This window comes from Vespula vulgaris, chromosome 8, assembly GCF_905475345.1.
Source record: "Vespula vulgaris chromosome 8, iyVesVulg1.1, whole genome shotgun sequence".
Lineage (NCBI taxonomy): Eukaryota > Metazoa > Arthropoda > Insecta > Hymenoptera > Vespidae > Vespula > Vespula vulgaris.
This window is the reverse complement of record NC_066593.1, coordinates 4,856,567-4,880,718: the sequence shown is the minus strand read 5'-3', so window position 1 is coordinate 4,880,718 and position 24,152 is coordinate 4,856,567. Positions and strand designations below refer to the sequence as shown.

Here is a 24,152-nt window from a genome sequence, read left to right as displayed (position 1 = left end):
ATTTTCTTTTGTTAAAAAAACAATCTATCAAAGTGAAACGAGATAGAATTATCGGGAATGATAAATTTCGAGGTTTCGTTCAGTTGAAAGAGACATTAATATCGTTCTTATACGGATCAACGATTCGTACTAATAATACTGTTAAAATAACACGAAGAGAAGTAAAAGAAATTTCTTTTTAAATAAAAATTCTTCGTTGGACGAATGATAATTGTCATTCTCATCGTCGTCATCTATGTATCTTCTCGAATAGATCTTAATATTTCTTAGATTAAAAAATTTCGATAAGGAACAAACGGAATATGTTTATAACGTTTTTACTTTCTTTATCTTGCTTCTTTTTCGATGGAGAGAGAGAGAGAGAGAGAGAGAGAGAGAGAGAGAGAGAGAGAGAGAGTACAAAAAGATATTTAAATATTCCGCCATTAACGTCATATTGACACGTGCGAATCTGGCCACGTGGGCTAAGCGGGAAGATTCTCAGCGCCTGCGCGGAATTAACGCGGGAAACGTAGGACGTTCTACGCACGCTCCGTTTTATATCTATACCTATAGATAATGTACATATTATAAACTACGACGATTGATGAAACGTTTAAAATTATTAATAAAATAAATAAAAAAAAAAAAGACACATCTGTCCCAAGTAATCAAATTCGTGTTTTTACCTATTCTTCGAAGTCCTCCTCGTCGAAATATCTTCTCCTGCGTTATTGATAACACGAAAAACAAAGCGAAATGAAACAAAGAAAAGAAAGAAAAAAATGGAAAAGAAAAGAGAGAGAAAGAGAGATAGAGAAAAGAAATGTTATTCGAAATGAGAAATGTCGTCAGAAATCGCGTGATGACGAAAAACGAAGGGACGTAATCGCGGATGAGGTTGAGTTAACACGCGACGATACGTTGCGAGTGACTAAGGAACGATCGCGTTCGCATCCCCGGATGAACTCAGCCGGAGAACTCACGATAACAACCGAAAGCTGGGATTGGCCCGGCCTGTTCTCGAACACATCGACTCCTTCCGTTTCTTCTCTTTCTCTCTCTCTCTCTCTCTCTTTCTTCTCCCCCTTTTCCAACATATTCTTCGTTGTCGTCGTTGTAGTCATCGTAGTCGTCGTAGTCGTCAACGTCGACAATAAAAAAAAAGCACAGACTAATGACAATGACGACGACGAAGAGGACAACGACGACAAGTACGACGACTACGACGACGACGACGACGATGATGATGATGATGATGATGACGTAACGATCTATACGAATTTCACGCGATCGAGTAGACTTTCGCCGTAGACCGTATTAAGTATCCACGAAAAATACTTAGAGGACGAACGTGAACGTGCGGTGAACATATGTGTATCAGGTGTACATCGATAGGTGATACGAGTGCGTGAACATTTTTTACGACGATATTACAATAATCGTCGTCGTTATGATTATTAAAGAAAAGAATTTTATAAATTCTCTTCTATATATCGTTAAAGTTTAATAAAGTTTTATCTACGTCGCCATCTGAAATCGTAAGGAATGTATCAGTGAAAGTTCGTTCGTTCCATCCGGCAAATCGCCGGAACGGTTCCAGATATTACTTCGGATAAACGAACAACCGAAATATTTCACATATTGGAAGGTATATAAATATATAAATATATGTGTGTGTGTATATATATATATACACACACACACATACAAGTGATACGAATATAAATGAACGATTCCATTTTAAAGAATGAAATCGAAATGGAAATTCTTTTTCTTTTACTATTCTTTTTTCTACTTGTAAAGAATAGCGTGCTTAATCGAACGTGTTAAAAGTATTTTCTCTCTCTCTCGTGTTTCACATTGATTTACAAACAATCGCGCGTTTACATTTTAATTAGGGCATACTATATATTCTATGTAGCACTTAAAACGTGCTGCACTTGAAACAAGATCTGACGATAGATTTGAAATATTTTCAAAAGAAAAATGTGTCTATTAATTATTCTCCATTACATTCAAACGTTCCTCTCGTTCTTCATCGTTCACTGTCCGTCTGTTTTCACCAGAATATTGTTATCGCACTTGTTGACGCACTACGAACGAATGTGGAACAATCGGTATGGAAAAAGACGTCGAGAGAATGATAAGGTTGAATCTTTGTGAAATGGCGAGTCGTTTATCGGAGTTTCACGTATGTACATATGTACTTGGGGTCGGAGGTCGATGAAATCGCCAGCAAATGTTGTCTGTTGAAACGATCGCTGAGGTGTCTCTCTCTCTCTCTTTCTACTTATATATATATATATATATATATATATATATATATATATATATTTCTCCTCATAAATTCTTACATTCTTTCTCTTCTCTCTCTCTCTCTATCTTTCTATGACCCCCACCCCCACCACTCCTTTCATCGACTTACAAAATTCGCACTCGATCATGTTCGGCCTTCTCTTTTGGAAGCGACTTTCGAATTCCAAACGATAAGGGAGACTCGGAAGGCGACTGTCCGATAACCCGTTCTAGTCGCGAGAACGGATGAGAGAAAGAGACAGAAAGGAAACATACACAGTAACAACTGGTCACAACCCGTTTTCGAACTCGATTTCGAGACCGTGCAATTTATATGTCACGACGTGACGTAACGTAAGCCCATTAATAAATAAATGAAAATAAAAAAAGAAGAAAGAAGGAAGAAAAAGGGAAAGAAAAAATCGGCGAATTTGACGATTCACGTTGAACGTTGAACATCGATCGTTCGCATAATCGACGAATTCGATTATTTTCATTTTACTATTACGAATACACGTTAAAATGTGAAATAAGTGTTTCGTGATGGCAGTAAAACGCGACCATATGCGAACGAGCAAGTATGCGCGCGCGCTCGTATGTGTGTATATATATATATATGTGTGTCTGTGAAACATGCTGGTGCACCTAAAAACCGTGCATCTCGAGCAAGCCTCTGTATTTTCGTTCGTTCTATTATTATCATTCGGAGTTCGATGGCCACGTTACCATCTATACAGTTAAGTTTATGTCTCATAGCTGTTGGTGAACGCGGAGTACACGTGGCGACGAGTACAAACCCTTTCAACCAATAGCGAACGATCGAGGAGTAACTTACATGCACAAGATCCGCCTAACATACATATAGGTAAAACAAGTCGTGAAAGATTGAAAGCAAAGCTATTGTTTGCCGACTTACCATTAAAGTTCCCGCGTAGCGGCGCCTCGCGTAGCATTAAGATTTCGCATGGTTGAACGACGATTGAAAAGCCTTTTTTTACCCCACCGAAAAATCTTTCTCTCTTTTTCTCTCTCTTTCTACCTTTCTTTCTCTTTCTTTCGATTGTATCTTCTCTTCCTCCGTGTTCGATCACGGAGCTGTTTTAAAGAAAATTCTTTTAATTCCCGACAAATCGCGAAGAGAAAGATAGATACGTTCACACACATATATATATATATATATATATATTTATAAATATATATATATATACTTTCAAAGATTGAGAGATATATACAGAGAGAGAGAGAGAGAGAGAAAGAAAGAGAGGGGAGAGGAAAGAGAGAAGAGAGGGAAAAAAGAAAAGAGAAGAAAAAAGAGAAAGAGAGAAAGAGAGAGAGAGAGAGAGAGAGAGAAGGAAAGAGCGCAAGCGCGCGCGCGCGAACGCGCTCGTTTTCACGTAAGATAAATCAAAGAAGAGAGACAGACAGAGGACAGACGCGCGAGAAAACGACAGGACCGTGTCTTTCTCGCATCGAGCGAGAAGTGGTCATGTGGACGGTACACGCTCGACTCTGTTGCCCTCCACCCCCACCCTCGCGCTCACCCTCTTGTCGTGATCGCTCGGGCCCATTCGCCCCAACTCGCTCGGCCGATTACCGATGCCGACGACGACAATACAACTATGACTATTATGCGACTACTATGACGAGCACTTTCAATAAAAATTCAGAAAACTCGGACGTCTGTTCCATGGACAACACACAACGCACATCTCGATTCCATCGGATTATTTTCTTCTTTTTATTTATTTCATTTCTCCCCTCTTCACCTCTTTTTTCTTCTTCTTCCTCTTCCTCTTCTTCTATTTCTGATTTTCTTCTTTTCTAGTCATAAATAGACGTCAGACGAGAGTTCTCATTTTTAAGATAGGTCGTATACCGGTATACAACACGCCTATCCTGATTACGCACGAACGCACCTCTTTTGGCATAAAAAAAAGAAAAACAAGACTGGTATTCTCGTGACTCGGAGGCTCGTGAACATTTTTATCGTCTTTTTTTCTTTTTTTTTTCTTTTTCCTCCTCCTTGTCATCAATATTCTAATTATTTATCTCAGTTCAATCCGTTCTTTCCAATTAATCATTTCATTGTTATAACTTTATTCTCTCGTTTCATCTCGTCTCGTCTCGTATCATTTCATTTCATCTCGTCTACTTATTTTCACTCGATTTTCCTTCCATTTAGTTTCTCACTCTCCAAATCATCTCTGACATTTTAATTCGCTGCTAACCGTGCCAACATTTTATATTCATTATTTATAACCGTGCTATCTCGTTTGACACGATTTTATTTTCTCTTTTGTAATTCTCTTTCGTTTCTCATTTTAGCTCCTTCCTATTTAACTAAATCCATTTCCCAACAATACAATTTACCTCTTCCGATATCGTCGGAAACGTTCGATAATAACCGCCTGATTCTGTTTTCTTTCTTTTTTCATTTTTTTTTCGTTTAATCGCAACGGACGACTTTCTATACTTATGCTCTTTTCCAATGTCCGAAGGTCGCCAGCTGGCCTTCCCTTCAAGGCAACAGCGTTCACCATTCTAGCTCTCTGTCTCTCGTTATACTACTTTTCTCTCTCTCTCACTCACTCTCTCTCTCTCTCTCTCTCTCTCTCTCTCTCACTCTCTTCAACACTCTCTCATTGAGAAATAGGTTTACAAAGTCGCGTGATATCGCGAGGGAGCGAACACGAGGGGTTGGAAATCGTGCGGAACAAAAAAAAGAATGAAACGATGCACAAGCCTCGATCTTCAATAATAAAAATTCATAATTTCCTCTCTCTTCAAAACTCGATAAATGTCACCTAATACACTTCTTCTTTTGCTTGTTTTTTACTTTTACTTTTTTTCTGATTTTTTCTTCGGTACCTTTTTTCTTTTTTCTTTTTTTTTTGGTTTTTATCTTTCTTTTTGTGAATTTTTTTTTTTCTTAATCTTTTGTCCGCTTTGTACCATATCATGTGAGTGTGTGTATGTATACGTGTATCATTATCTTTTTTTTTTTTGTTAACATTACGACGCACGCGCGTGCGCGTTTCTCTAGTGTGTCTATTTTTTTTGGACATTATTTCCCCCGCCACAAACACATACAAATAATACATTACGCGCTAATAAGCGCGTATACGCGCGTCAATAAATTAGTTCATTGCAAATAGCACGATGCACCATCATGCATGCTTTCTCTTATTTCTTCTTTGCTTTTTCATTTTTTTTTTTTATTTTAATCTATCTTATTATAATACAACAATATTAATAAGGGGGTCGTGGGTGATAGATGATGGGTGACGAGGGTGGGAGGGAAAAGGAGGTAGTAGTAATCGATAATAATGAACGTAGGACGCGCGTATACGCTCTTTCATGTGAATGTGGCACACGCATAATAATAGTATTTGATTCGTCACAAGAGAACCGCATAACGACGTCACCCTCTGCGTAACAACAACAATCGTAAGAAAAAACTGTTTTTTTTTGTTTTTCTTTTTTTGTTTTTTCGTGTACACGCGTGTATTCATGTGTATCTATCTACCTGTCTGTCTGTCTCTGTGTGTGTGTGTGTGTGTGTTAGCAAATAGATCTTAACGTTAGCAAATAGTTCTTAATAATGTATTAATAGTAATTAGCCGTTAAAGAGCAGTAGCGATCGGTGATGGCGAGAATTTATTTGTTTCGTTTTTTTTGTTTTTCTTTTTCTTTTCCCTTTACTTTTTTAACTATGCTGGTGATATTTTTTCTTTTTTACAAACATCAGCCATACAATTCGCCTATCATTGATAATTTATAACTGTGTGTATGCGTGTGTTTGTTTGTATATTGTTTGTTATGTGTAGGTGTTTTGCGCTCAAGTATCGTATATATACAAGGGACACAAACGCGTGTTCATTAACGACGAGGCTTGAATGAACTCTCTAGTATACGTGTCACGGTGTTTTTTCTATCTATACATTGGTATACACATACACCTCTTTTTCTCTGTATATGTGAATACTTCTCGAACCTATGGCGTATGCATAGATAATAATAGGCGTGTACGGTAATAATCTATACACATATATATATATATATACATACACACATACACAAATACGTATATGTATATTGTACATGTGTATATATATATATATGTATACATACATACATACACACATGCGTATATTATCGCTTAGAGAAATAAAAATCACATAAAAATGAATGATGACGTATCCAATCTCTAATCTGTTTCTAATGATAGTCGCTTAAGTAAGAAAACAATGGATATTGGGACTCGCCTGGGCACTGCCTTTAGGACCTAAACGCAATGGCGCGATGCGTAGCGCAGAGCAAAAAAAAGTTATTTATATTTTATTCAATCGATATACAATTTCTGATTAATCGTAGGCACGTAAAGTGCATTAAAGTTTAACAAGGACAATGAAATAAACGTTATTTCATCGTTATATAAATTTACATTCTTAATCGATTGGATAATATGTATACATATGTTTCTCTTAAGCGTACGTTAACGTTACAATTAGAGTTATATTGCTCTGCTTCACGTTTCGCGTTAATTCGTCTAGGCCATTAGTCAAAAATTCATTTACTTTTATATAACGTTTTACTCAACTCGAATTTATGCACCGATCGAACAAACACTCGCTTCGAAATAACTATTATATTAATTAGTCTCTCTCTCTCTCTCTCTAACCAACAACTGCCTTCGTTATCTCATATATATTAATAAACGTCGTACTGTTGCTTTTAGAAAGAGAGTCTCTGCCTAGAGGAAACGGAAAACTCGTTTCATTCTCTAAGATTTTTTTTTCTCGCCTATAATAATTTCGTTAATATAACACTATGTTACAGTACTCTACAAATATTATTTACAAATTCTTATTCTGCAACAACTCTATCTTTTTCTCTATCTTTTTTCTCGCTCTCTCTCTCTCTCTCTCTCTCTCTCTCTCTCTCTCGCTCTCTCTTTCTCTCACTCTCTCTCGTACGATAATTAATCCATTCGCTTCTTTTTTTTTTCTTTTTTTTTCTTTTTATATACATTTGTCCCGCGTACAAGAAAAATATTTCTCACGAACGATTCAAGTTGTTATTATTATAATATACATATACGCATATACACGCGCGTACATATTATATATATATATATATGTATATTATCATAATATATATTCTTTGGAAGTGACCAAAAATAGTTCTTCGATAATAAATTGTCAATAGGTGCGATCTTCTCGACGAAGGACGATCAATCGTTAAAAACGTTGATTGAACTTAACAGACGCGAAAAAATAGATAAAATTGATATGAGAGCAAAGTGTATAATAATAATCGCGAAAGTATTTTCGTTGTCCCGTTGTTAGGTGAAATTGGTGGCTCTACTACTACCTATCTATCTATCTATCTATCTATCTATCTATCTATATATATATTTATATACATACATATATATACATATATATGTACATGTATATAAATAGATAGATACATATACATATATATGTATATATACATATGTATATATGTATATATAACGTGACATATCGGATTCACGTAAATAAATTCAGTCAACGAATTGAAATTGACCATCCCTGGCGTTAAATCATCATCGTAGCGTCATAATCTAAGTCGCTGTAAATATATTTAATTATTCCTCAAGTTGCTCGATATGCAAGTGCAAAAGCGCTTTTTTCCAACTTTTTTTTTTCTTTTTTTTCTTTTTTCATGTTTTCTTTCTCTATCTCTTTCTCTCTCTTTCTCTCTCTTTTTCTCTCAATTCGTATATACTGATCGATCGATACTGATTAAGTTAAGAAATTTCACTATCTATCATCTATTATTGACGTAGGCAAAAGAACAGCTTCTTACCTGGCGATATTTCTTGCACGGTTTATCTCATTAGAATAGAATAAAAGAAGGAAAGAAAAAAGTATGTATATATATATATAGTATCATAAAAGTCCTGAGAATATGAAAAAAATGTCACCAGGTATACTCGATCGATTTGTGCTTTTTTTTTTCCACATTATTAAATACGTAACAAAGAAGTACGTTTCTTCTCTTGTGAGACCTTCTCGAATTAAGCAGCCCTATCACAGTGTGGCTCGGAGTGAAGGCGACATTTTTTCTCTATTTTACAAAAAAGATGCTAGGTGCTTTATAAAACAGACTCTATCTGCTTAATTTCTTTCTCTGGTGGATCTTGAGGTGATGGTGCAGTTTCAATTATCTCTGGTATATCCTCTTCGTTTTCTTCCTCTATATCCTCGTCAATTGGAGTCAACGTATCTAATATCACAGGCTGGGTCTACAAATGCATATGTAATCTTGTCAGAAAAAAGAAAAAAAAAAAAAGAAGGGGGAAAAAAAGAATCACTCTCGTAATAGTGAAAACGAAAAGTAGCAAAGAGGTATATACATACCTGCGGTGTTGTACACCGTTTCATGGCGGGTGCCATAAAACTGGTGACCGTGCTTACGAGGAAGAAAAATCCTGCCATGAAAAATGGTATACTGTAACTTTGTGTGGCATCGTAAACAGCACCAGCTAATGGCGAGCCAACGATCGCAGCAGCTCCTCTGAATAATATGAGAAGACCAAATGCATTTGTCAACTTATCCAATCCCAAAAGATCCACCAAAATGATCGACGTTAATGAGATGTAACCGGCTGAAGTATTTAAAAGAATTTAGTTTATATATGCAGTTGTTGGTTTTCTTAAATCGTTTCTATTTTATTATTATTATTATTATTTCTTTTTTATAATTTTTTGTTTTAATTGTTTTTTTAAAACATTGTCTAAAATATTATCAATTCGTATTACTTACATATTGCTATGCCAAAGAATATGCTCATGGCGATGTAAGCCGCATAAGAGTGACAAAATGGTGTCGCTGCTACAGCAACAGTTGATATAATTAAACAAATATTATTCAACAATAACGAATCGACTTGAGGAAAATCTGCGACGTAACCACAAGCTACACGACCAACCGTGTTGGTTATACCGATAATGGACAGTAAGAATGATGCGGAGTTGCTTTCAATTCCCTGAAATTTAAACGTGGATATGTTGTAATTTTATAGAAAAAAAAAGTATTACGAGACTGAATGCACGTAGTCTTTCGGTCACGTGTAAACAACACGCACAGTTTGACTGACGATACATGAATTAAAAAAACGAAGAAACTCAGATCGTTATCAAGAATCTTGAGTAATTGAAAAAGAAGGATGAGTCGTTCTATGTGAAAGTGACAAAGGGTGACTCATCGACAACCAAAGAAAAATATGAGATACCTTCGAAGGTTTTAATGACGATAATAAACCATGTGGACATGATAAAACTATGCTTTGAAATTGAGGATTAATGATATAGATGCAAACTTAAAGAACGGTGTCCGACCATGTTTAAGTGATTGATATATATTTCAAGTAGGTAGTCCCATATAAGCCTTGAGCTGCTCGATGCAATATCGTCGACTCGTTTGTTATTTGTATAATTGTAAATATTTATAAAGAAAATTTTCAAAAATTACCGTATTATTAATCGTATACTTACGTCTAAAATAGCAGCATCTACGAGATATACAAAAGGAACATATAATCCTGCCATTCCAAAAACATTACTTATTCCAATAAGAAGAAAAACTGGATCCTTCAGCAGAGATACGTCCATCATTGTAGCTAAAGCTTCTTTAAACGAGTCAGGTAAAATTAAGCAAGGGCACAATGGTTCTGAAATATTTCATTTTAATATTTAAAATTTCGTCTTAACTATATTGATATTTGAAATATTATTTGTTCACTCACGTTGAGGCGCTTTTTCTATATCTATATCCTTTATTTCACCACGGACAGATTTCGGAATCGAAATGACACTTTGACGATAATTAGCAAGAGATTTCTGACTTTGATATTCCGGCAAATTAACGACGCTACCGCTGTAAAATATATCTTTCCTTGATAAAGGACGAATCATTAAAGGCTTCTCCTTCGGTATACGAGATGTACTTGTTGTAAAAGTTATGCTTTCGCCGTCCTGGATAAAAACAATCAAATTACAAATTAAGTTGTAAGAAATCATAAAAAATCATAATAAGAATAAACGTCGTAAAACATTACCTCAACTTCTGCATTGTTGTTACGAGATCCTAATACACTGCTAGTAGAAAGCCTTAAATGCAAACTTTTTCGAATGTCTCCATTGGAATTCAAGGTTGTTCTAGAATTCTTTATAGCGCTTAAACTTGGCTTGTATCTTTCGCCTGTACTAGTTTTACGGATTCTATCGAAGAACGGTACGGAACCATTTTTAGGCAAACCTTGCACGTGTGTAGTAAAAGCTGGTTGCGAAGCGTTTCTTGGAATTATCGACTTAATAATATCACCTTCGGGTTTTTCTATCGTATCCTTGTCTTTCTCATTTAAGTTCTTTTTACTCCTCGATTTGGTAGAAGCGCTTTTTAAGTCCATACTACCACTATTACTAGTTGCTCCGCTGGATGAGTGTTCTTGTACTTTTACTTCCGATATAGTTGGTAGGGTCGGCACCGTTGGAACTGGTGTTAAAGGAGTTCCTTTAATATCATGATTATTCAATGAGCTATACATTAAATTATATCACTAAGGATGCTCTTTTTAAACAGACAAACGCTTAAGATTTTACCAGGCACTAATTGATCTAAATTGAAGCTGGAGTGTACACCCGGATCAATATTAATAGGCATTTTCATTCTTTTCTCCATAGATCCATCCGGTAGTTGCACCATAAAGTAAGAACCTCCTATACTTCCACGTTCCATTTGAAACCTCTTCTCCTCTGCCATTCTTTGTAACAATGGCTTTACAGAAGAAGTTTTTGGATATTCGAGGGGTCTCATCATTGCTCCAAACACCTACAAATAAGTGTCATTGTCGCGTTCACGTTAATAATATTTCTAAGGAAACAGTAATTCTACACAGCTTTTTTTTTACTTACTGCGCAATTTAAAATAAGGCCTGCTAAAATTAAATTTGCCCCCTTCCAACTGTATGCTTCTAACAGCATTGTGGCAAGAGGAGCAAACGCAAACGTGCCAAACCCTGAGCCACATACCGCAATGCCCGTAGCAAGAGATCTTTTGGTTTCAAAATAATAGCCTACGCAAACTACTGCAGGGAGATATATTAAACCAAAGCCGATACCTGAAAGAAAGCATTAAGAATGACACCAGTTAAAAAACGATAGATACTTTTGGTTAATTCATTCGGTGCACATTACGCACCTCCCATCACACCGTAAGTCATCATAAGCATATTTACACTGGTTGAAAATGTTGATAGTACAAATGCCGCTGCACCTAGAAAACTTCCTGCCATACAGACAGCCCGACAACCATACTTGTTAGTCAGTGCACTGACAACGGGTCCTGTAAAAGAGAAAAAGAAAAAGAAAAAGGAGTAGCAGTGAAGAATCGATAGGAAGGCAGAGCATACTTTGTAAGAAATAGAAAACTTCAGTGTCAAATTTTGCGTACCAGCACTAAGATACATGCCAGAGAGTAAAGAACCGACCCAAGCAGTTTTGCCTTTCCCCTCCCCAAAGTATTTAACGAACTCGCCAAGGAAAACGCCAAATGTGTATGCGATCCCATCCACTATCATGTTACACATAAACGACGCGAACACAACCACCCAGCCGTAGCCGCCGTCCGGAGGTGGTGGTATGTCATGATATTCGCAAAGAGATCCTCCTTCATCCTCCGGGGACGCCTCGTCGGCCGCTCCATCTGCTCCTGTTAACCTCGATTGCTCTTCTACGGAGTACTCGCTCTCCGTCTGGAAAAAAAATAAAAAAAAAACAAACGAAAATTACGAACCTGTTAAAATTATGAACGTAATCACACGAACGACGATTAATTATGATTTCTTGACAATATTTATACTCAATTATCGAAATCCTTCATGGTGATAATTTCAAATATATTATTTATATTTATGGCCATAAAGAGTAATTTGCTCTCCCCCCTCAATCCCCTCCCCATTCGTAATACAAAGTTCAATGACCTTGCGCGCAAGAAATCACACAACGTGTGTTCTTCGATCGACACGAATAAATTAATCTTCAAACTTGTGTACGTAATATTAATTCAAAACCGATGCGTGTCCTTGCTTCGAGCAGCGCAACCGCTCACCTTGAACGCTTTAAAGATTATTTAGTTTCGTGCATTCGGCTTGTAAAGTCGCTAACGATATTTTCCTCGATAGTATCGAATTAATTTATCGGAGGCCGCAGGAATAAGGAAAAAACGAAGAAAAAAAATGAGAATAATAAAATGGCGAATCAAAATTGTTTGCGCGTCTCGAGATGAGCTAAGATTTTCCTCGTAGCAATAACAGCGCAAGAAGCTCAAAGCAGAATTTTTCCCGGAATAATATATAGAGAACGACGAGAGACGAGTCAATTTCTAAGTAAACTCTCGACGTGGAATGTAATGCGAGAGCCAGCAGTTACTAGTTTGCACCACAACGAGATGATCTTATAACGCGAACGCAAGCAAAGATATTAAATGCTTAGCTTTGATTTTATCGATGCGCGGGACTAGATTTACTTATTTAACGTCGGATTTAACGTAAAGTGTCATTTACATAAAACGTAGAAGAGGAAGGAAAAAGTGTAATGCGACTATCGACCAACTAAATCGGATAATTAAAAATTAAAACAAAATTATTTTCAATCGATTCGAACGTTCCATCGCAATATCGAATTATTTCATTTCATGAATATTATCCATCAAAGCACGTATCAGAATATACAGATCCGATCTATGTTAATTAATGTGTGTAACAATAATTAAATTCATCTGTTCGCAAGAGATTTGCGATTGTGAGGAAACGTGCGCGCGAGCTAGTTACGATGCTAAACATTTCGCACGGCATGTTTCATTCTCGATTGCTTATTTATCCTACAAGCCAGTATCTATAATATTTCCGTATAAACAAGGAAACTACGTGTGTACATATGTTTCTAACCGTTTACGCATCTTCTGTTATTTAAATTTAGAATTAATAACATCTGCTGCTAAATTTAGAACAGCTAATCTCTAACTTTAAAACTTTCTTCGTTCCCGTGATATTCTTTTTTTTTAGTAGGAATTCCTTCGCCTTCAGTCTTACTGTGTTTTTCTTAAATAAAAGAAAAATATAATAGAACGTGAAAAAATATTCTATTTATTGGATCTACCATAGACTTGATTTGATACTTCGAATAACAATCTAAATCGATATATAAATCTAAAGTATAATTGCAATACGTTTTTACATTATTTTGGATGCACGAGTTCAAGACAATCCTCCCCCAATAACTTATAAGAAAAGAGTTGAGTAGAAGGTCACACACAAGCGATCAGCTGTTTCGCTGTCATTAGAATTGCCAATGTTACGTGACGCCACCTAACGCCGGGGGGCACGAAGCTAACGGGCGACGCTCGCTTTCGACCTTGTTTTGTTTCATACGCGGCTTTCATACGGGAGACGCGGTCTCTCTCTCTCTCTCTCTCTCTCTCTCTCTCTCTCTCTCTCTCACTCTCGCAATGTGCGTAAATAAATAAATAAGGACGCGCGCTACGATCATTCTCGGATGATAGTAGCCAACGCATGCGACACGCATGCAGCGTTAATTAGTCCTTCAAAGAACTACTGATAAGAATATTGGAATTTAATTACATTTTTTCTTTTTTAACATCCAACAAAATTCTTTACTACTACTATATTACTACTATTACTATTGCTTTATTACTACTATACTACTACTACTACTATTTTTATTATTACAACTACTATTATTTTTTATAATAATTATAATAATAGTTATTATTATTATTATTACTATTATTATTATTATTACTATTACTACTATATTACTACTACTATTACTAGTACTGCTACTTCACATACAGCACGCACAGACGCATTTAAAATGCCCGCTCATTTTTCCACCCTTTCTATTCTTGATATACATATGTAAAAAAAAACGCATCTATACGTATCTGTGCATACCGATAAAAAAGTTTTACTGTAATATTTTCGTCACAAGTAATTAAGAAATAAGCACGAATATACATTTTTAAATGTAAAAAAACAGAAAGACACCGATAGGGCTGTCGATAAGGCCAGGATTAAAAAAGATTAGACTCGAGCCAGGTATTCGAAGACCGAAAGCATGAAGTGCGACGACTGTCAAGGCTAGTCACGTGTTCCCGCTTTCTGATTCACAGCGGGGAACAAAGACGTGTATGTAGTCACCGCCATCCGAAAGGAGCCAAACATGTCCGAGAATGAGAGAGAGAGAGAGAGAGAGGGAGAGAGAGAGAGAGTGAAGAGAGAGAGAGAGAGAGAGAGAGAGATAGAGAGAGATAAAGAGAAAGAGAGAGAAAAAAGATGGTGCTTGTCAGTGTGAAATAATTAATAAAACGGAACAGATAATCCTTTCTTTATACATACCGTGCTGATTTTTCGCACGCGACGCGAGCCGTACGTGCTGTACTGCGACTTGTTGAGCGACACGCGCGACATTCTAACGACCGCCTTATAGTCACTCTCCTCGCTCCTTCCTCGGCTCCTCTTTTTTAACGTTCAGAGTTCTATTTTCGTAGAGTGCGCGCAGCTGCGCGCGCGCGCCGCGTTAAGAAACGGACAGAAGAAGGAGAATCGGCCGAAAGAATAAAGAATAAAGTATACGACTGAGAGAGAGAGAGAGAGAGAGAGAGAAGAGAGAGAGAGAAGAGAGAGGGGAAGAGAGGGGAGAGAAACGAGTATAAACGAGTAGAGATTCAATATATAGAAAGAGAAAGAGAGACAGAGAGAGAAAGAGAGAGAGAGAGAGAGAGAGAGAAGAAAGACAGGATAGCGAAACAGGCCCGGAAAGAAGAGAATAGAAAGAAAGAGAGAGAGAGAGAGAGAGAGGGAAAGAGCAATGAGAAACAGAAAGGTAAAGAATAGTAAAGAGAGAGAGATAGGAGTCCTCCTCCCTTAGCTTCTCTCTCTCGGGTACACACACACGACAAAACTCGCGCGCGCGTCCGTCGAGAGGAGGATATCACTCGTCGTAATCCGCTGCCATGCTCGTTCTTTGCTCACGCTCATGTGCACTTCTTCCGCACTCGGTGCAAGTTACTATCGCACTGACATAGCACGCTCGAGCCGCCCTGAGTCTACGAGTGAACGTGTACGCGAGAAATGGGGGGGGAGAGAACTGGCGAGCGGGCAGCGTCGGGGGGAAAGTACGTTAGATGGAAGGAACGACGAGAGGAAAGAAGAGTACGCACGGAAGTTCCAGAGAAAGAGAGAGAGAGAGAGAGAGAGAGAGAGAAAGAGAGAGAGAGAGAAACGATTCCCCCTCTCCCTCTATCTGGCGTACTTCGAACTAAAAACTGGTCGTCTCTTCGCATCCTCTTCACTTTTTTGTTTTCTCTACGAAAAGGTCGAAGCACGAACTATGTATGCATGCATGCATTCATGCATGTATGTATGATGTATGTATGAATGTATGTATGCAAGCAAAAATCTTCCTTTTCGCGAAAGAAAACAAGGAAAGAAGAAGAGTCAGTGGTCGTTCTCTGTTTCTTCTACCTTCTCTCTCATTGGAAGGAATAAGAAAAGACGAGAGAGAGAGAAAGAAAGGGATATATCAATATTCTACATTCGTGTACGAACGGTATAGTATAAGAGAAAGATAGAAATATACACGCGCTATTCGGCCGACTCTCAAAGTGACGAGCGCGCAGCCATCATCAACCGCGCTCGTCGACGACGACGACGCCACTGGACTGCACTGGTGGACATCCAGCATTTACAAAACGTCGCTGTCGTAAACGCAACGTGAGAGACGCCACTCTTTCTCTCGCTTTTTCTCTCTTCTTTCTCTGTTCTGTCTGTTCGCTTCGTCTCTCTCTCTCTCTCTCTCTCTCTCTCTCTCTCTCTCCTTTCTCTGTCTCTGTCTATTCACTTCGCTTCTTTCTCTCTTTCTCTCTCTGTTCGTTCGCCTGCATCTCTCTCTCTCTGTCTCTGTCTCTGTTCACTTCGCTTCTTTCTCTCCTCTCTCTCTCTCTGTCTTCATCGAATGGGCTATGACTTCTATTTATACGACATCACGATCGTGCGTGACGGCGTACGGTACGGCGTTGCTTATACTTTCTTACGCACCGATCACATTTTTCTATTCTAACAAATGAAACGCGATAATTATAAATCCTTCTTACAGAAAATAGTTAATTCGTTAATTATTCCTTTTAACTAGAGTTTCGATGATAATCGAATTGATAAAAAAAAAGTAGCATAACGTAGAAGCATATCGAGTAAAACGGAAAAGGTCGATTGAGAAATCGATTGCATTCGATATATCTCGTAGGTTCTTTTCCTCGTTTTCGAGAACACGCTGTCCTGATGTTGCATAGCACTTTTGTGATATATGTATCGTGTGCGTGTGTAATGGCTCGTATCTCGTCCACGTTTTACAAAGTATCGAGAAAGGCCGCGATATACGCCGATAAATGTCGTTGATTCACTAGTAAAAGGGATAAGAAGCGGGAAATTCGAAACTCGTTCGATTGACGACGTTATAACCTAGTCTTCTCGAGTGACACTCAGATCGTACTTTCAAGGTAAGTTAATCCTATAAACGTATTACACCCTTTCATATTCCCTTTATCTTCGTTTCTTTGTGTTATTCATATTGAAATAATACGAAGCGAACAATGCATGAATATCTTCCGTAAACGCGGTACATTTCGAACTCTTTTGTTTAGCGCGTTCGAGGAATGTGCGATGAGCTATAAACGAGATACGCCGAGGTCTCGCGTGAATATAACTCGAGAGAGAAAGAGAGAGAAAGAAAATGAGAGAATGAATAGGTTAATTAACATTAATCGGAATGTGAAGTCCTTGCTGACATACATATCCATACAAAAAAATACGGAAAGAAAAAAAAGTAATAATAGTATTCGTAGAGGATGTTCTTGTTCTTTTTTTCTTTTTTCTTTCTCCTTCTTTTTTTTATCCTGATATCATGGTCATCGAAATGAAACGGTGTGATTCGTTTATCGAATGAAAAAATATAACAGAAGTATCGCGAAGTTACTTTTTCTATCTATTTTGAAGTATTAAATTAATGTTTCAAATTTGAAATAGCCCACAATAAAATGAATACGAATCTTAAATAATAAAACGTCCTATGGTCGCTCGAAAACTTAGAATGGATCGTTTATAGATCGTAATAAACGTAAATTACGCGCTATCGTCTTCGCTCTTGATCGTAACTCGCGCTCGTGTTCATCGATAAAGTCATTCTTTCGTTATCGTTTACGGTCATAAGGCATGCGATCTTTGTTTCTGCGATTTTGTTTTATTATTTTTTTCCGTTCGAAAGAAAAAATTAATTTTCTTCCCAGTTCCCTTGAACGGGTAATAGTGAACGTCGAAAAGATTTTTCGACGAAAGAAATTTCTTCGTTATATCAAACAACAAACAAATTGATTTTTCTTCGTCTTGTAGTCTACGGTAAGAACGATCAACGAGCATTTTAACTGACACGTAGCAACTCCATTGATTATACGTACAAATCGTAGATATATCAAATCGTATCGCGAATCAACTCGTAGATGAATTATATGAAAAGAAAGATCGAGGTAATTGAGTAGGAACGAATACTTACGGGCTGCATCATTTTTTACGAATAATTCGAGAGATAGATAAAAAGAGAGAAAGAGAGAAAGAGAGAGAAAAAGAGAAAGAAGTGATTTATTAAAACGGCAAGTCCCTCGGGATGGCTACTACTACTAGCGGACAGACAAAATCGTATCAACTGTTTGATCACGCGAAGCACTATGAAAACGACGTTTCTACCACGGTGTTTCTCGTATGCTCGATATGATGACGCTTATGAATTAATTAGATAATAACTCGCGACAATTAGAGACTGGCTAGGCGCACGCGAAAGCATCTGCTTCTCATCTCTCGCGGAAAAATTCGTTGATAGAGCTTCACCAATGGCGCGTACAAGAAAGACAAAGACGAAGAAACAGATAGATAAATAGATAGATAAATACATACATATATATATGTATATATATGCATATATATATATGCATATATATATATATATAGAGGGAGAGAGAGAGAGAGAGAGATTAAGAGAAAGAGAGAACAAATCGAGTTGAGGTCATATCGAACTATCTAGGACCTCATATATTTTTTACTATGTCGGGAACAACGATATTGTTTTCGATGAGTTTAAACTCCTCCCGTTGTCCCAGTTTGTTTAGGACCACGATACTTACAATTAGAAGAAGAAATACATAAGCGATAAACGGTTTGCCATCTTGCCTGAGTGGACGCGCGCACACTTTCCAAAGGAAGAGCAACGTACCCCGTCGCGTTCGATGAATCACACATTTGTTCTCTGCGGTCCACCATTGTCCGACTTTTCCGAGATATAATTATATCGCGTTCAACGCATTTTTTCCATTTCTTTATTCCCCGAAACGATTTTGTCTCTCGAAAGTATGCATACGTGTTAATATACTGATAATTCTTTTCCTCTTTTGTTTTTTTTTCTTTTTTTAATAAAAGTCGATAAAACTTCAGAATCGATATACAAGATAATATAGACTTTCGAAGGAATACGATTTCGAGGCGAAATTCAGGGGAAATTTTTTGTTACAAGTTGGAAATAAATAAAAGGGATAAAGGTTAAGGTTTCGAAACGATAGATATGTAATTGTTTGGAATTATCGAGGATTATTTTCTTTTTTTTTTTTGAAAATTTCATTTTTGTTTGAAAGGACGTCAAAGAACTTTAGAAATTTTATACATATTCAAAGATCTTTAGAAAGATGATTCAAAGATCTTTACACAGATTAATAGGAAATGAGAATTGTTGTTGATTTATTCTGTTCAAAATCTGCTCGATGAACTTTACTTAACAGAAGATAATTTATAAAGCAACTTTTAAAAGTTCATCGATTTATCAATTCTTTTTCGACGTTAACAACGATTTTTCATTCTTTTCAGATTTTTCCCTAGGGAGAATAAAGTCTACGTAACTTTTTCGGTAATCCACGATCGAGCTTGTAGTTCGAGAGAAAGATAAGAATAGGAGAAGAGAGAGAGAGAAAGAGAGATTTGTTCGACATCGATACAGAACGATAACGAGGCTAATAAACACTCAAAAGATAAGACACCTCGTATGGCGCAAAGTAGATCTCGATCTCGGATTCGTCACGAGCAGCGTTGTAAATTACCACGTGATAAAAGGTAAACTCGAGAGATTACTGACGGTTAAATATCGACGAATGAACTTTTATAATATTTATTCCATTTCTTGAATCTTTTTTATTTTTTATCTTTTTATCTTTTTTGTTATTCTTTTTTAAAATTTCTCCAAAACGTTTTCGAGTAACGACGAGGAGCAAAGAGAAAAAAAGAAAAAAAAAATGTCTAGCATACGCTATACGAATAATTTGTTAATAACGAAAATTGACGACACTCGCAACTATTATTTATCTATTTCCTCATATTGTTGCGTGCATTCGTCCATCCGTGCAAAGCTCACTCACTCTCTCTCTCTCTCTCTCTCTCTTTCTTTCTGTCTCTCTCTGCTCTGTCTCTGTCTCTGTCTCTCTCTCTCTCTCTCTCTCTCTCTCTCTCTCTCTCTCTCTCGTTGGAATATGATCATCCATCCAATCGTCGTTAATTCATTTTATTTTCTTTTGGAAAATATAATAAATTTTTCTTTCGTTTATTAATATATTCTAAAAAAAAAATTTTTTTTCTGTTTTTTTTCTTTTCTTTCCTTTTCTTTTTTTTATTTTTTCTTTCTTCCCTTCAATGTATACGCCCACGGCACGATCGATTCCATTATCGTTTCCTTTCGTCCATCTCAAAATTCGACGAGTCACGAGATCTCGCGTTCCGGAGTGAACAAATTTGACGCGAACTAGTTATCCATCGAAAAGAAAAAAGAAAAAAAAACGGAACAAAAGGAACAAAAGATGAACGAAAAGGGATAAATCGAAAGGAAGAAAGATGAAATATATTACGACGATTATTCGTACAGTTTTTATGGCGTTTTTGTTAATTCTATCCCATCACAATTTTATTTAATAAAAACGGACAAAAAAGAAAAGAAAAGAAAAAAGAAAAAGAAAAAGAAAAAGAGATTGAATATAAATAAGGAAGAAAAAATTATGTTATCTTACCTTGCTTTTTGGTGACATGACGATATTGAGAAGACCGAACGATTACTAACCGATTATTTAGCGAGCGAGATCGATTCGTAACTTACGTAACGAAAAGAGGAGAATAAAAAAGGAAAAAAGAAATAGAAAAAAAAATCAATGCAGATATATGCAATAGAGAACCGATCGCACCCCGCGTGCGCGCGCGTGCCACTCTGCAAAAAACAATGCGTGACTTGGAGAAGAAACTAGACCGAATGAAAATGGAATTGAGAAAGAGAAAGAGACAGGGACAGAGACAGAGACAGAACCAGAGAGAGAGAGAGAGAGAGAAAGAGAGAGAGGGAAGAGTTAGATATAGAAAGAAAAAAAATAAAGAAGTGTAAAAGAGACAGAGGACGTGCCACCTGACTGGACAACGTCCAGCTGCTCGACGCGGAACGAGCGATACGAAAATGCGCGCCTCTTCACCACCGATCATCGACTTATCGCGAAGCTTGGACGTGGACTCCCGTTCAATTTTCCCCCTTCTCCAACCCCACCCTCATCCCCACCCTGTCCCTCCTCTCCCTTTCTCCTTCCCTATCCCAACAAATGCGACTGCCATGTCTCTTTATCTCTGTCTCCGTTATTAATCTTAATGCAAATGTACGTACAAGTATTCATTCTAAATGAATTCGCAATTTTTATAACAATATTTTTACGTTCAGTGATTTCTACTTTTTCTCTTTTCTTTTCTTTGTCCCTCGCGACTGTTGTAACGTTAATTAAAATAAATGAAAAAAGGAGATAAAGCGAAAGAAATACTTCAACGAAAAGTTTATCCAGCATCTGTACATTCATCTATCGTCCATTTCGAGATTGGCAGCGTGCTTCGGTCGTCATCGTGTCGTCGCGTTACGCTTTGTGCCACCGCCCCCTATCGTGTCTCCGAGCTTCCCCCTCTTCTTTCTTTTTTTCTTCTCCCACCATCATCACCACCACTACCACCATTACCACTACCATCACTATCATCACCACACCACACCACCACCACCACCACCACCACCATCACCATCGTCACCATCATCCTTCTCCTCCCCTTCCTTTTCTCAAACGAATGCACGATTTACGCGCACTGTGAAAGACTAGGCGCACATTGAAACGCAACGTAAAGTGGTGCACAGAGTATAAACAAAAGAAACGTAGGGCGTAACTTGAAATGCGAATATCGTGAAAAGCTCTACCTTTTACATTATTTTTAAAGTGTAATAAGTACAAAAAAGAAAGAAGTCTAAGTGCAATGCGAAAAAGTCAATTGCACTGATTCTTGATCGAGCAATTCTTATATATTTGCGGCCTAATTAGAATCCAATGGAGCCTTATCATCTCAAAATCAATTTCCCAACCTATCTGTATTTACATATTAATAGAAATTAAAGAAATATGCATGGCTATGCATATGACAAAATGCAGTGCTTGTATATTGAGATTATTTACATTGTATTTTAATGTGTTTCTTCCTTTGACAACGCAGAAAAATCGAGAATACATTGATCAAAGGGGAAAAAAATGTTTCATCGATGAACAAGTGCGATTATTCGTGAGTAATGTGAACAAAAAAATGTTGATATTTAATTGATTCTTTGTTGCTCATACATACTTCTCTATTATTTCTCTCTTTTACAGAAAAAAATTCCATAACCCCGTCGAATTCGAACTGCCTGCGAGTTATTTTTTAAAGAAACTTCACGTCGATCAAAGCGATGAAAAACTTCGATCAATCAAAGAGAAACGATGGATGATCTTTGGCGCGAAAAAAAATTTTTCACGAATCCGTATGATGTTATCAACGTATCAACATTAATGGAAGTTGTATCAACATTAATCCTTAAAAATTATACTATTCGCTCGCCTCTAATGCATTTCTTCGTTGAATCAAAAAAGAAATAACATTGTTATTTCCTGTGTGACTTTATCGCATAAAACCAAGGATGTTTTGGAAATACGAGAATTTTGCTTTGAATGTATTAAATTAGGAACAACACGACATATACAAGCTGAGTCAATAATCATGGTAAATGTTTATCATCAATTGCTCATATGAAATATTTCATACGAAGAATTTTTTCTCGCAATTAATAAATGTAAAATTAGTATAAATGATCAATAATTTTTTATATTATATACGTGTTATACGTATTTTTTTCGCTTTTTTTTTATTTTTATTTTACAGAAAGCTTTTGAATATTACATAACATGAAAAAAAAGGGAACGAAAAAAAATTGTTCCGCTCTATTGGGATAAATCGATTTTGAAATCGTAACTAAAGTACATTTTACTCCGCGATCGATGGATAATAGCGACACGAGTCACGTTTCGTGGAAAACCTTTACAATGTGAACACGAAGTTACCAAGGAGGAGGAAGGTCGAAGCGATTCTGAAAGTCGAGGTAAGGACGAAAGGAACATTAACAATAAACTTGACACTTCTGAGTCAAGTTCGCGATTAGTTTGGAATAACTGTTTTGATTCTTTCAGTAAACAGAAATACATTATATTATGAGGTAAATGGAAAAGTCCGCAATTGCAGAAGTCATGATGGTAATTTTCCGAAAAGGAAGGATACACGCGATGCGGGTTTTAATCCTGCGTCTGTTCATTGCAGAGGTTGATCGAAAAGATACTAGTATTTTTAGTGATTTCTAATAATATTCCAATATCCTATATAACTAATAGATTATATTTAAATATTACTAAAAAAAAAAAAAAAAAAAAAAAAGAGAGAAAAAAAAGAAAATTATTTTTCCATTTTTTTTCTTCTTTCTAAACTAGGTGCACGAGCGAAGAATATATTTCAAAGGTCATCTCCATGACATTAAAATAAAACATGAATCATAACGTTAAGGTATGTATTATCGTTCGATGGTATTTCTCAAGATCACAGGTGTCTGTGATCAACGATTAAAAGAATTATGAAAGAGTATAACGTAGAAAATAATCGAAGATAATCAGTAATACTCACAATGTTGTTCCCGATGATGTTGCTCTTGGGATTAATCTGCAGGCCATCGTCGTCACCAATCTGCTCACCGATCTGTTCTCGGCTACTGGCAGGACCCATTTCGGCGCCGCGGCGCTTTCCTTACCCGGCTTGTGTTCTTCCAAGCAGAGACCTCCTCCGACTCCTCTCGGGGTCCTTCTTCGAACTATCCCGAAACTTCTTATAACTTCTTCATCGTCGAAATGATTCACACCGTGATCCTAAAAGCGATCCTTCGAAGCTCGTACACTTTCTTATCCCACTTCTTCTTATCCCTCCGATTGACGTCTTAGGGACATCAGCGGGCTCGATTACTCACTGATGAACTCGCGAGCGTAGTTTTTCTCAAGATCAACACCGCAAGGACCACCGAAAGGAGACGTTAATCACGCACGAGACTCGGGCGAGTCCACAGGACTCTAATTCCTTCGAGTCACGTCGAATTACGTTCCTTTATATACGTGTGTGTACGTGTTCTCGTCCTGCGAGAAGCGTCGAGAGGACGGAAAGATGGAAAAAAAGGATCCTCATCGAGGAAAAGGAAAGTTCTCGGAGGCGACCCCGCCGCGGGTGGGTAGCGCCGCGGCGCCCCGGGATCAATAAAACGACCGCCCGGCCGTCGCCTGCCGTAGCTCCTGCCTGGCCTGCCTTTCGC

The 24,152-nt window shown here is 37.2% G+C and overlaps 2 protein-coding genes and 1 long non-coding RNA gene across 18 annotated transcripts in view; 1 reads left to right on the top strand and 2 right to left on the bottom strand.

Moving 5' to 3' along the window:
• LOC127065563 (monocarboxylate transporter 3) overlaps positions 1-4,889 on the bottom strand; it is a 23,301-nt gene extending 18,412 nt beyond the window's left edge. The window contains exon 1 of one of the 3 annotated variants that reach the window (XM_050998053.1): positions 1,996-4,889. The gene's annotated coding sequence lies outside the window, so the exon portion shown is untranslated. Of the gene's footprint in view, positions 1-668; positions 920-1,995 lie in introns of those variants that run through there. The other 2 variants (XM_050998054.1, XM_050998051.1) reach the window with 2 other exon arrangements.
• On the top strand, positions 1,116-23,485 carry LOC127065579 (uncharacterized). Of its 9 annotated transcripts, none has more exons than XR_007782135.1 (6): positions 1,116-1,630; positions 19,310-19,552; positions 21,992-22,057; positions 22,144-22,531; positions 22,691-22,907; positions 22,996-23,233. It is a non-coding gene; the product is annotated as an uncharacterized LOC127065579 (long non-coding RNA). The 9 variants fall into 9 exon arrangements; XR_007782134.1 differs by lacking the exon at positions 1,116-1,630 and adding an exon at positions 15,764-16,120 and having other exon boundaries at positions 16,650-19,552; positions 22,996-23,253; XR_007782138.1 differs by lacking the exon at positions 1,116-1,630 and adding an exon at positions 15,764-16,120.
• LOC127065560 (monocarboxylate transporter 3) lies at positions 5,028-24,152 on the bottom strand. 6 transcript variants are annotated; one of them, XM_050998045.1, is made up of 11 exons: positions 23,480-24,152; positions 11,779-12,079; positions 11,527-11,670; positions 11,241-11,446; positions 10,929-11,157; positions 10,385-10,839; positions 10,073-10,301; positions 9,822-9,997; positions 9,091-9,313; positions 8,685-8,932; positions 5,028-8,588 (listed from the first exon to the last, which is right to left on the bottom strand). In XM_050998045.1, exons 1-11 carry the CDS (start codon positions 23,576-23,578, stop codon positions 8,532-8,534), a joined length of 2,367 nt encoding a protein of 788 aa, XP_050854002.1. In that variant the 5' UTR covers positions 23,579-24,152; the 3' UTR covers positions 5,028-8,531. The 6 variants fall into 6 exon arrangements, with proteins under 6 accessions (XP_050854002.1, XP_050853996.1, XP_050853997.1 ...); XM_050998039.1 differs by having other exon boundaries at positions 5,028-8,569; positions 23,480-24,151; XM_050998040.1 differs by having other exon boundaries at positions 5,028-8,569; positions 10,385-10,821; positions 23,480-24,150.

Excerpts from the sequence above, each read along its gene's own strand:
- LOC127065560 (XM_050998039.1), bottom strand. The coding sequence starts at position 23,578 with ATGGGTCCTGCCAGTAGCCGAGAACAGATCGGTGAGCAGATTGGTGAC. Across the intron at positions 11,158-11,240 it reads GCCTTATTTTAAATTGCGCA|GTGTTTGGAGCAATGATGAG; the intron begins GTAAGTAAAAAA and ends ACTTATTTGTAG. Across the intron at positions 8,933-9,090 it reads ATTCTTTGGCATAGCAATAT|CCGGTTACATCTCATTAACG; the intron begins GTAAGTAATACG and ends TAAATACTTCAG.